This window comes from Paramisgurnus dabryanus, chromosome 1 (assembly GCF_030506205.2).
Source record: "Paramisgurnus dabryanus chromosome 1, PD_genome_1.1, whole genome shotgun sequence".
Taxonomy (NCBI): Eukaryota; Metazoa; Chordata; class Actinopteri; order Cypriniformes; family Cobitidae; genus Paramisgurnus; species Paramisgurnus dabryanus.
Window position 1 is genome coordinate 33,254,581 of NC_133337.1, and position 12,282 is coordinate 33,266,862.

At 38.6% G+C, this 12,282-nt stretch overlaps 1 protein-coding gene across 4 annotated transcripts in view; it reads left to right on the plus strand.

The window, feature by feature from the left end:
- Nucleotides 1-12,282, plus strand: part of col7a1l (collagen type VII alpha 1-like) — a 96,365-nt gene that overhangs the window by 37,408 nt on the left and 46,675 nt on the right. For all 4 annotated transcript variants that reach the window (XM_073814666.1, XM_073814668.1, XM_073814667.1 and 1 more), the window contains exons 18-34: nucleotides 1,249-1,395; nucleotides 1,529-1,648; nucleotides 2,451-2,597; nucleotides 3,066-3,302; nucleotides 3,541-3,680; nucleotides 5,324-5,447; nucleotides 5,529-5,672; nucleotides 6,051-6,238; nucleotides 7,180-7,257; nucleotides 7,345-7,362; nucleotides 7,477-7,503; nucleotides 9,486-9,554; nucleotides 10,109-10,189; nucleotides 10,311-10,337; nucleotides 10,696-10,740; nucleotides 11,296-11,364; nucleotides 12,111-12,206. In XM_073814666.1, the coding sequence (XP_073670767.1) occupies nucleotides 1,249-1,395; nucleotides 1,529-1,648; nucleotides 2,451-2,597; nucleotides 3,066-3,302; nucleotides 3,541-3,680; nucleotides 5,324-5,447; nucleotides 5,529-5,672; nucleotides 6,051-6,238; nucleotides 7,180-7,257; nucleotides 7,345-7,362; nucleotides 7,477-7,503; nucleotides 9,486-9,554; nucleotides 10,109-10,189; nucleotides 10,311-10,337; nucleotides 10,696-10,740; nucleotides 11,296-11,364; nucleotides 12,111-12,206 (1,757 nt within the window). The remainder of the gene's footprint in view (nucleotides 1-1,248; nucleotides 1,396-1,528; nucleotides 1,649-2,450; nucleotides 2,598-3,065; nucleotides 3,303-3,540; nucleotides 3,681-5,323; nucleotides 5,448-5,528; nucleotides 5,673-6,050; nucleotides 6,239-7,179; nucleotides 7,258-7,344; nucleotides 7,363-7,476; nucleotides 7,504-9,485; nucleotides 9,555-10,108; nucleotides 10,190-10,310; nucleotides 10,338-10,695; nucleotides 10,741-11,295; nucleotides 11,365-12,110; nucleotides 12,207-12,282) is intronic.

The window sequence follows — 12,282 nt, forward strand, 5'->3', positions numbered from 1 at the left end:
GTCTATCTCAGGGGTTATCCAAATGGGGTCCGGGAACCCCACAGGACCTCCAGGAGGTTCTAGGGGGTTCCGAGAAAGTTTCTGAAAAAAAGACAGAAGATTCAAATTTATTAATTTGTTTATTTATTTATTAGGTTTATCTCTTATTTCTTACTACATACATTCCAAAGTATTACTCTTAAGTGCAACCAATTACATTAGTTATACATTAAAAATATATAAATTGAGATATATTTTAGGTAGGGGGTCCCTGAAAATCCTTACGAAAATTAATCATGGTTTTACAGTTAAAACCAAAAACCAGGGTCACTGTAGTAAAACCATTGTTTTGCTAATAGTAATCAGTATCCAAAAAATCATGGTTACTACACTTTTACAACAATTAAATCATAGTTAATTTTTGGTAAGGGATAAGGTTCATCATATTTCACAAAAAAATCTAGTTTTTACGGTAAAAAAAACAACAACTGGGAGCTGTTGTTGCCCGAAACCCCCCCCCCCCAAAAAACACAGATGGTAAAATTGACAGCCACATGCTGAATTAAAGTTTATCACAAGTTTCCAGAAATCGTTACCAATACATGCAGATTTAGTGCATTTACAAAAATCCAAAACACCATGATAGTAACACACGTAACATGAAAATAATGCCATATATTTATATAACTTATCCTAGATATACTATCAAATTTGAAGAGTCACACAGGAAATTCTGGGAACATAATTTTACAGTTTTTTACTGTAAATTTAAGGTGATTTGTTTTTTTTGTAACTTTTAGAAATCATAATTTTCACAATATTTTCCTATAAAAATAAATGGATAATATTGTGAAAAATTATAGAGTTTTTAATCATAAAGCATATTATCACTTTAAATAAAGCACTTTATTTTACTGTAAAATTAAATATAATGTTTTGTTAAATCTATTTCAGTTTTAAACTGTATATGAGTTACCCAATTATTTTTTTTCTGTAGCATTTTTTCTGCTTAAATTACAAATATTTTTTACAGTGTGTCTGTCAGCCTATTCATACAGACCAGATTTCCCTTTTAAGAACAACTTAACTGCAAAAAAAAAAATATGCAGACATCTCAAGCTGTGTTCAAAATGTATTTTAACTAAATGAAAAACAATCTTAATAAATTTCTATTTACTAGTGCATGTTTGCAAAGAACAACAACTAAAAAAAAAACAGCGCAGATGGACGCAAGTTAAATTGTTTAAACCTCATTTGTTTTTTCACCAGGTGGAGTGAAGAAGAGTGAAGTTGTATCTTCTTCTACCACTTCTTTTACCATTACTAATCTTCCTGCCAGCTCCGCCTATAAAATCCAGGTGTCTGCAGTGGTCAAACACAAAGAAGGAAGTCCAGTCATGGTGACCGCCCGAACATGTAAGTCATTGATCTGTACCTGATACACATCTATATTTCAATATACCAACACCTTGTCTGCTTTATCTTTTAAGTAAATATTTCTATTTATCTAAAAGTGTCTATTATAAAAATATTTCCTGTTGTATTACAGTGGATCTGCCTAAAGTGACTGGATTTAGTGCTCTGAACACCACAGACACCAGCACTGTACTGAATTGGACCAGTGTGGCCGGAGTCTCCGGGTACCTACTGTCTTGGAGACACATCTCAGGTCAGAAATACAAGAATTTACATGCACGCACAGGATGTCCTCGGCTCTGTGCATACAGGTCTTCAAAAATGTCTTCAAGTTGTGGGCTTGACTCCCAAAGATGCAGCTACTGAGTAAAAGTAAACTTGAAATGCTCTGTAAGTTGCTTTGATCAAAAACATCTGCCAAAAGCATAAATGTAAATGTACAGACATAAACTGATGTCGAGGTGAGGAGAAATTCACATTTACTCTCCTGAGCGCAGTGATTTTTTTTTTTCAGGATTTAAACACTCCTCAGGGGTTATAAGGAGGCTAAGCAAAGATTGGTTCTTGCAATTCATTTGATAATGAGTATCATTAAATTGCAGGGCAGAAACGATTGCAGATAAGCTCTTGTAATAAGCGTTACTCCCACAAAGGCCTTTTTGTCTGATGTATGAGACAAGTATTTTTTCTAGAGAGTGTAGATAATGTCATGAAGAGATCTGTGACTCATTCCTGTTATTATGATGGCGTCAGCCGCGTCCTTCCTCTAATGAGGCTGTCCTTTACTTTTACATCGAGGTTTGAAGATAGACGCTTGTGACACTTAAAAGTGTGTGACCCGCAGAAATGCTAGACATTTTTGGATTGCAAAGTCACTGTGTCCTTAAACCGATATAAAAAGGAATGGATCTCATTTCAAAAATGTATTCAGGCCTATAAGTCACAGATTCTTGACATTTTCTCAGCTTTGTCCATCTCCGAACCATTCGGACATGTTAACGATGCAAACTTGAACTTTGTAAGTACACAATTGCCTAATGCTTATTTCTTTGTAGAGGTGGAGATCTCCTCTGAGCTGTTGAGCTCCACCTTTACCTCCTACAAGATCAGAGATCTCCAGTACGGGCGAACCTACATCTTTTCCATCAGGCCACTTTATGGAGAAGTGGAGGGTCCTGTCACAACCATCACTAAAAGAATCTGTAAGACCTCATATCATCAACAACCGACTTTGTTAAAGGTGCAGTGTGTAGATTTTAGCAGCATCGAGTGGTGAGGTTGCAAATTGCACCCCTCTTTTTCGAAGCACTATGGTAGCCGTCACAGTACAAACATGTCATTGTCTGAGACAAGGTAGTGACAAACACGTTCTGTATAACAGGACTACTGCCAAATGGTGGCTTCCATGTAAGGGGACCTGCACTGTATGTGGATAAAAATTGCTTATTCTAAGGTAATACAAACAATACAGTTAATTTGGTAAGGTCTTTATACACCACTGAAAACATAGTTATCTATATTATATTGCATTTCTGTCAAAATATCATTCTAAAATTTACACACTGCACCTTTAACTATTTTTTTATATAGACAAGGCATAATGTACAGTCAAGTCAAGTAGTTTGCATATGTATATATATCAGAAGTTGCCATCTGTGATTGTCTTACAGTGGGGGCTCCTCACCTGATTCCTGTGAAGAGCCCCACATCTGCTCCTGTCTCTTCTCACACCAACTTCAATGATGTCCACCTCATAACCACAACCAGAAGCCCCCCAAAAGCCCCCAGCGTACCCACCACCACAAGGCCTCAGATCACCATAGGACAGACGCCCCAATTACTAACCAGAATGACCACTGCAAACACTCGAAACACCCTGTCTGTAGAGACTCCGCCTCCTGGACCAGGTTGTGTATATGCTTCAAACTATATGATCTGTTTGAACCCCTGTAATTTTAGCAGGGGTCATATCAGGAATTTATAAGATGGGGAGCATCAAAGTTTTATTTAAATAATTTAATTTCACCTGACTGGGACATCTTTAGTACCCATTCACTCTACAGACCTTTTAATGCAATTTGATGTTGTGTTATGAATATGTAATGTGCTGTATGTATAAATAAATTATGTGTATCTGTCTGTTAGTGTGTGGCAAGGTGAAAGCAGATATTGTGTTTCTGGTCGATGAGTCCTCGAGCATTGGTGCTAACAACTTTGGCAAGCTAAAGGACTTCCTGTTCAGAATCGTCACCTATTTCCCCTCTATAGGACCTAAAGGAACACAGGTAAAGCCGTAGACTGTAAAAAAATGTAGACATAGTGTTTATGACGTCATCTGTAGGTTTGTGAAGAGCATTTTTGAAACCCCTTCGCATCTAACTCGCAGATACCTGAAAAGGGACAAGGGGCAGCACAGTGGCTCAGTGGGTAGCACTGTTGCTTCACAGCAAGGAGGTTCCCGGTTCAAGCCCCGGCTAGGGCAGGTGACCTTTCTTTGTGGAGTTTCTGCATGTTCTCCCTGTGTCAGTATGGGTTTACTCCGGGTACTCCGGTTTCCTCCAACAGGCCAAAAACACGCAAGTCAGGCAAATTGGAGATACCAAATTGTCCCTCCCCCAACTTGTGTATGAATCAACTTTATCCTTTACCAGGATTACCTGGTTCTCACCATGAATATAGCCATAGATGCTGGAATGGCGTTAAGAAATAAAGGAAGAAGAAGAAAAGGAACAAAGAGGCAGGACGTGGGTGGAGCTAAGGTGCCTGGTTGCTGAAACCACGCCCACCTAGCTCGACAGTAGTGACAGCAGAGGCAATTCACGTGTTACTTAAGTGCCACGCCCTTAATTATGCAGGACTTTAGGAGCCAGCCTCTAGTGGGCAGTCGATGAATTGCAGTTTAAGGGGCCGTTCACGTCGTGAACCAACATGACCTGCGGTGCGCTTGCGGCAATCTGAAAAGTTTAAATGTTTTTAACTCGATGCGGTGTGGAGCGCACTTGAAAAAAAAACGAGCGCGACCACGTTGCTTCCATTATGAGACCGCATACTGCACCCCTACATTTGAAATAACAATCTTCAGTGTGCAAAAGACGCGATATGTGAATCGCCCCTAATGCTACGTACACACCAAATGCGGAGCATCGCATTACTCGCTCTAGATTACTCGTGGGATTTAACTTTGTGTCATGGGAATTTTTTGCTCGAGTTTAATATTTTCAACTTCGGCGAAGACGCGTTTGAGGCGAATAGCACGTGTTTTCATGGCAAATGCTCCACGCGAGGACGCATCTGATCGCTTCTTTGCATTGACTTTTATGTAATCTACTCGCGCAAATCGTTGAACTCGCATCTGGTGTGAACCTAAAGCTGCATTCAGACTAGCAGGACTAGCAGTAGCAGAGCGACGCAATCTCATTGATTTCAATGGAAGATTGGCGACTTCCGGCGACAGTGATCGTTGGCGACTGGATGGGGCGTGTCCAGTCGCACAACAAAGTTGAGAAATGCATGAACTTTATGCATAATTATGAATGACTTTCAATTAGAACGAAGCAGTGGAGTTCACATCATTCGTCTCTCGTCAGTTACTGTAGTGGACGTTACTCATTTGTTTATGACAACCAGATTTAGAAACGCCTCTTTTGAAAGATACGAGCGGCACACAGCGACAAAGTCGCTTATAATGTGAATGTACCTTAAGTCACTTTCTTGTTGGCTTCAGGATAGAGACCGTAAGGTTGCCCCTTGGGTAAAACATGAAAGTGAAGTATTTTAAATGACAGTCTTTAAACCTCAGTATGTGTCTAAGTAGTTTTGCAACATGCTCAAAATCAAACAAACGGGTGCTTTGATCAAACATCAAGGTACCGAACATCAAATGGCGAAGGTGTGGGTTAAACCATCTCATTAACTTGTTTTTGCTCAGATAGCAGTAGTTCACTATAGTGATCAACCCAGGATCGAATTCAACCTGAAGGCTCACAAAGACCGCAGCTCGATTTTGAGAGCGCTCAGAGAAGTTCGCTACGGAGGTGGAAACACCAAAACAGGTGCGCATGCACATACAAACGTTCAGAATAGTTGGTGATGGCTATTATGATTGACGTAAATTGTGATGATTGTAAATGTAGGTCGTGGCATCAGCTATGTCCTTAGGGAGCTGTTTCAGGAGTCAATAGGAATGAGACAAGAAGTTCCTCACGTGTTAGTGCTGCTGACAGATGGAAGAGCTCAGGATGACGTAGAGCCGCCTTCCCGAATAGCACACGCCCTGGGTGAGTTGCAGCAAATACAGAATAGATAATCACAATATTAAAATGATCGTTCACCCAAAAATGCTAATTCTGTCATCATTTACTCATGCTCAAGCATGAGTTTTTTTATTCTGTTAAACACAAAGGAAGATATTTTGATAAATGATGGTTACACATTTGACTTTAATGCAGATATTCTGGAAGGCAGTGGGTACTGTTGACTACATGGTTACAACCATTTATCAAAATATCTTCTTTTGTGTTTATCAGAATAAAGACACTCATACAGGTTTCAAACAACATGAGGGCGAGTGAACAATGACAGAATTAACATTTTTGGTCACACCACCTCGTCTTTATACCAAATCTCTGCCCTTGCATCCATATACTAACTTGTAGGTGTCAGTGTACTGGTGGTCGGAATCGCTCAAGCAGATATTGAGGAGCTGAAGACCATCGCTTCCCCCACCACCTACAAAAACATCTTCTTCGCCAGTGACTTTGATGATCTGCCCTCCATCGAGAGAGGGTTGATCAGCAGCCTTTGCAGTGAGGCTTTACAGTCAGAGTTCAAACAGCATGATGAAGTAAGCCATTAAAATCACATGCATTGTAAAAAAAAGTTTGAGTTAATTCAACTTAAAAATAAAATATTAGTTGACACAACATATTTGAGTTAACTAATATTCCAAAATGTAAAGGAACACGCCCACATTTTGGGAATTAAGCTTATTCACCGTATCCCCCAGAGTTCGATAAGTCCATACATACCTTTCTCATCTCCGTTTGTGCTGTAACTCTGTCTGACGCAGCCCCCGCTAGCTTAGCTTAGCACAAAGACTGGAAATGAATGGCTCCGGCTAGCAAACTGCTCCCAATCAGTGACAAAATAATGCCGAGATTTTCTTATTTATGTGTTGTGATTTGTATAGTCACACCGTGTACAAATAACAAGGTCTTATGAGACACAGCAATCTTTTAACAGTGATTTGCACAGCTCTGACCAAACTCTCTGCTCCTCACCAGGGGAGTCGGGTGCTTCTCGGGTGCTGCGAGCAAATCCCTCCGCCCAAGTAGCAGTGCTACGCCTTCTGAAAATATAGTTCCCAGTATGTATACTGTTAAAAGATTGCTGTGTCTCATATGACCTTGTTATCTGTACACGGTGTGACTATACAAATCACAACACATAAATAGAAAAATGTTCATATTATTTTGTCACTTATTGGGAGCAGTTTGCTAGCTGGAGCCATTCACTTCCAGCCTCTGTGCTAAGCTAAGCTAGCGGGGGCTGCGTCAGACAGAGTTACAGCATGCACGGATATGAGAAAGGTATGTATGGACTTATCTAACTCTGGGGGATACGGTGAATAAGCTAAATTCCCAAAATGTGGGCGTGTTCCTTTAAGGCAACCAGGTTACTTACTTTTTTAAGTTGAACCAACATATCTTTTTTACAGTGTGGGAATTGTGGGGAATATTTTCCTAGTATCTGAGACATTTTTTTCTGTTTGTGTGTTCTTCGTAGTCAGCTCAACTAGACACACCTACGAGCGACCCCGAGCCTCTCTCGAAACCCGAAGGACCCTGTCCACTTAGCTGCAAGGTAAAAGCTTCATTGTCATGTTTATCATAATCCCTTTGAACTTTTAGGGGATCACCTTTAAACTTTTTTTTCTGTTGTCTTTCATAGGGTCAGAAAGGAGAGAAGGTAAGCGGCCAGTATGTAACTGTGTGCCACTCAATCAATCATATTAGTAATGTACTCAATGCAAGTAGTTGATGTGCCTACACCTAAAGCACGGTTCACATTACTTTATTTCAGGGTGATGGATTTGGTCTCGGCGGCCTGGTATGTTATTAAAGCACGCACAGCTATTTTTTTATTTTCTTTTCTATTCTTGGGTCTCTAATTTCTCTCTTGCTTACAGTGTTTGAATTATGTCAAAGATTTTGGGGGTCCCTTAGCAAAGCCCCACCCACCCTGCCAAGCTCCCCCATCATTATAGGGTCGCTGTGATTTCATAAAGTAAGATGTGACATTTTTTGTTGGTCCTGGATCAACTTTTTAATCAAAGAAACCCCTAATTACTGTACCCTTAACTCAAACCCTTACCATTTTTCCCCCTCAAATTAGTGGGAAATAATAGTTTGAGGAGATTTTTTTTAAAGAGCACCTATTGTCCGATTCACGATTTTACATTTCCTTTGGTGTGTAAGTGTGTATTAGTACATGTTAACGATATGCAAAAGGTACAAACCCCAAAGTAAACGATGACGCGTCTTCAACGTAAATCTCTTTTCTTGGACTACAACAAACACACGGATTGTAGGCAAAAGTTTACTTCCTGGTATTGATGATGTAGACAAGACCGACATTATCATAATTCCTCCCGCTTTGACTAAATTAACTCCTGTTAGCATTGCATTTTGAGCGAATCTTTCAAACATGGTAAGGAGCGTCACATTTCCGGCTGACGTCAGAGGTATTCAGACCAATCACAAAGTACAGATTAGCTGGCCAATCAGGGACACGGAGCTTTTCAAATCAATGAGTTTTGTACAAAATCAATGCGTTTGAGGAAGACAGGGAAATCTGGAGCTACAAAAATGTACGGTATGTGGAAAATAATGTGTTTTTTGGACTATAAACAATGCAAACACATTATATTATATCGAATACACAAAATAAAGTTGTTTTTAGCAATTAAATATGTGCATTTTAAAAGCCCTTAACCCAATCCTAAATTGAACAATCTGTCGATTCATCCCAGAAACAGCGTGAGGTGCTCTTGAGAGTTTACATTTATTTAAAACAGTAATCTTTTGGATTAGTTTATTGGGAAATTGGGACAAATAATGGACAGTATTGCTTTGTGGCAGCACAGCACGAGAATTTTAGGTTCATGTGGTATTTTAATTTAAAAGGGGAAATATCTTGAAAATCTGACTTTTTCATGTTTAAGTGTTATAATTGGGTACCAGTGCTTCTATTAACCTATAAAATGTGAGAAAAAACAACCCAGTAACTTAGTTTTAGTAAACCATTCTCTGCAAGCAAGAATCTGGCTCCCCTTGTGATGTCAGAAGGGGATCTTATTATAATAATACCACCCCTAAATCTGCACTATCCAACCACGGCACTGCCATTTAGTGCAGAGAGAAAAATAATTGACAGCACAAATGAGTTTCAATTTCAACAAACCACCATAATGGTGATCGGTGTTTACATTACATTTAAAGAGACACACTCAAAAACAGCAAATTTTTGCTCACACCTACAAAGTGGCAACTTCAACATGCTATAATAAATTATCTGTGGGGTATTTTAAGCTAAAGCTTCATGTACGCAGTCTGGTGACACCAAAGATTTATTTGACATCTTAAAAAAAGTCGGGTGAAATGTCCCCTATAATAAAAAACAGGGGACCCCCCAATATATATTTTTGCCTTATAGGAGGTCTGGGACTACCCCAGTCCCCCCCTCAATTCGAACACTGCTTGCTTAGGCAACTATAACAATTTACAGTTGCAGAAATGGGTCAAAATATGTAACCCACCTGTCACTGGGGCAGTACCCTTTAAACATGTCCTAATATATGCATATTTTTGTTAGGAATGTGTACCTCTGAGGTACTAATATGAGCTCCAAAGCTGTACTTTTTAAAGGGTACAGCCCCAGTGACAGCTGTGGTACATATTTTGACATTTTTTCTGATAGTTTACATAGCCACTTGCATAGTTTTCATAAAGTGTAGTTTCATTCTTACTGTACTTTTCTGCATCTCCAATCAAAAGTATTCTCATCTGTTTTTAATGTTTCTATTGGCATAGCGGCTGCAGCAAAGTCCTGGACATTATGACTCATTTAGTCTAAAGGCCAAAGGAGAAAAGGGTGAGAGGGTAAGTACAACAAACATCTAAAAAAACATATGCTCTTCCACCATACAGTCATATTCGTATACATTACCAAGCATGAGATTATTAATTACACTCCTGCAGCATTTATCATTCAATCCGAGCCGTTCCGTTAAAGCCAGGATGGTTTTTGTAACTCGGATATTGTTTTAGTAGATTTAAGGATTAAATGTAATTATTATTATCGCAGATCTGTTTCGGTACTGGGTGATATTTGCACCCGGCTTTTTTTTCTCTCTGTTATCTCTTTGAGAGGAAACACATGAAAGCGCTTGTCATATCAAAGCCACTCTTGAATAACGGATGAAATGTGACAGGCCTTGCTAACAAGATCAGGCACTGTCGCGGATGCCTCCTTGTTTTATATTTGTGATACGTATCAATGTGCGTGTGATATACAGATGATTCATATTGGTCTGTGTTTGATTTCAAAGTAAAATGTGCATTGAAGATTACATTTGAGAAACATCAAACGATTACATACTGTAGTATTGTTCGCTATGATTTGTTTTGCTTGATTTATTCTCATTATTCTCCAGGGTCTTCCCGGAACTGATGGCATTCCGGGGTTACCAGGAAGACCGGGTAGAACCGGACCCCCTGGTTCTCCTGGACAAAGGGTAAAAGATGACTCAAAGTTCAGGCATTAGTTTATTACAGCATAGTACACAACACAAAGTAAAGATAAATTATCAAATAAAATGATTGCACCTTTAAAATAGTTGATCTCTTTAAATACAGGGACCAGCTGGAACTTCTGGTGACATGGTAAGTGTGTCGTTTATCTCATTATATAAAACACACTCTACTGTAGGTGGTGATATTTAAAGTTTACTGCGGTAAACTCAGGCAATTAGTTTACTCGTATAAAACATGCACCTCATGATGTTCACGACCTGTTCTGTGTGTGTCTAGAAGAATCTAGAAAGCTATAATTATGTATGAGTGATTCACAGATGAGGGTGGTTATGACCCAGTATTTGCTTTTAGAGGTTTACCCTCCTTTATCAAATGTCTTACGTTGTAGGCTACAGTAACATGTTCTTCTTTACTATATTTGACTATTATGGCTGTGTAAAAGTGTATTTTTCTCTCACTCTTTCTCTCGCTTTCTTCACAATCCAAGGGACCTCCTGGTAATACTGGACCAAAAGGACAGAGAGGAGAGAGAGTAAGTTTAGTCATTCAGATGTCGATTGGTGCTTATAACTTAAAGGAACAGTACAGAAGATGCAATATGTCTAGATTTAACATTGAAATCTTTTGATGTTAAAATGAATCTGCTGGAGATAAGGACCTGTTTTATTCATGGTCAGGTCATAATATCCAAATTAGATTTTTGTTGAAGTTGCCCCACACTGTCAGACAAAAATTTCCGTGAATGTTATGGGAATGTTACTAGGTCCTCTTTACTGGAGCAATCCCAGAACATTTACGGGACATGTTTTTGTTCACACAGAAGCCTCAATTTTCTGGGACCAAAGTGCTGTGTGAATGGGGTTTATGAGACCAAAGGGTGCATATTAGTACCTCAGGGGTACATTTTGGTAGTAAATGTATACATATCTGTACCTAAATGGTACATATTAGGACCTTTTTAAAGGGTACTGCTCCAGTGACAGTTTATCTGACAGTGCATATACAGATGTTGTGGTTATGATCTACATATCCCTTGGGTTGGTCTGGTGGATGACCTTTAGTGCATATATCTATTTTTTTCTTGCAGGGAGAGCCTGGATATGTAATAGGAGGCACGGAAGTTGTTACAGGACGTAAAGGAGAACCTGGATCTTCTGTAAGGGCCTTATACTCACTGCAAATGACTTTTTATACTTAGTATTTTTGTCTTGTTTTCATTACAAATATATAAAAAATTCGGTAACACTTTATTATACGGTGTCTTTGTTACACATGTTACATGTAATTATTATAGTAATAACAGTTAATTATGCATAGTTACATGCAACTAAACCTTACCAAACCCTAATCCTTACCCCAACCCTATAGTAAGTACATGTTGTTAATGATTATTACTTAGTACTTAAATATATAATTACACTGTAACAGTGATGCCGTAAAATAAAGTGTGACCAAAAATTCTTAAATTAAGATTTGTAGTATTATGTAGAGATGTAGTTTTTAGACCAAAAATATCAAATTTAAGTTAATTTGTTTTTAAAACAAGCAAAAAGTGGGGTGAGAAAAAAGTTTACTTTTTTCTTAAACACTTAATTCAAGAAAAATTTTCTCATCCCATTGGCAGATATTTTTGCTTGTTTCAACCACAAATTCACTTAAATTTGATATTTTTTGTCAAAAAACTAGACTAATTTTCTTTTTTCATCAACTAAAAACATCTTGATTTAAGAAATTTTAGATATTTGTACTAAAAACAAGAAATTCATTTTTTGCAGTGTTATTACATATTTATAATAGCCATGTCAAATATCTCAATTCACTTACTTTACAATTTATGAGATATTAAAATAATTACCTTGCTCAATTTTTAAAATCATCTGTGTTTTTATTTCCTGTACAAAGGGTCCTCCAGGTGCTCCAGGTGTCCCAGGAGTATCAGGCCCATCAGGGCTGCCGGGTCAACCTGGCCCCACGGGGCCTCCAGGACTCTCTGTGAAGGTTAGTATGCACATATGAAGTATTCACACATGCAGTAGTCACCAAGGAGTGGTTGAGCGATTTTTTTTTAGCTTGT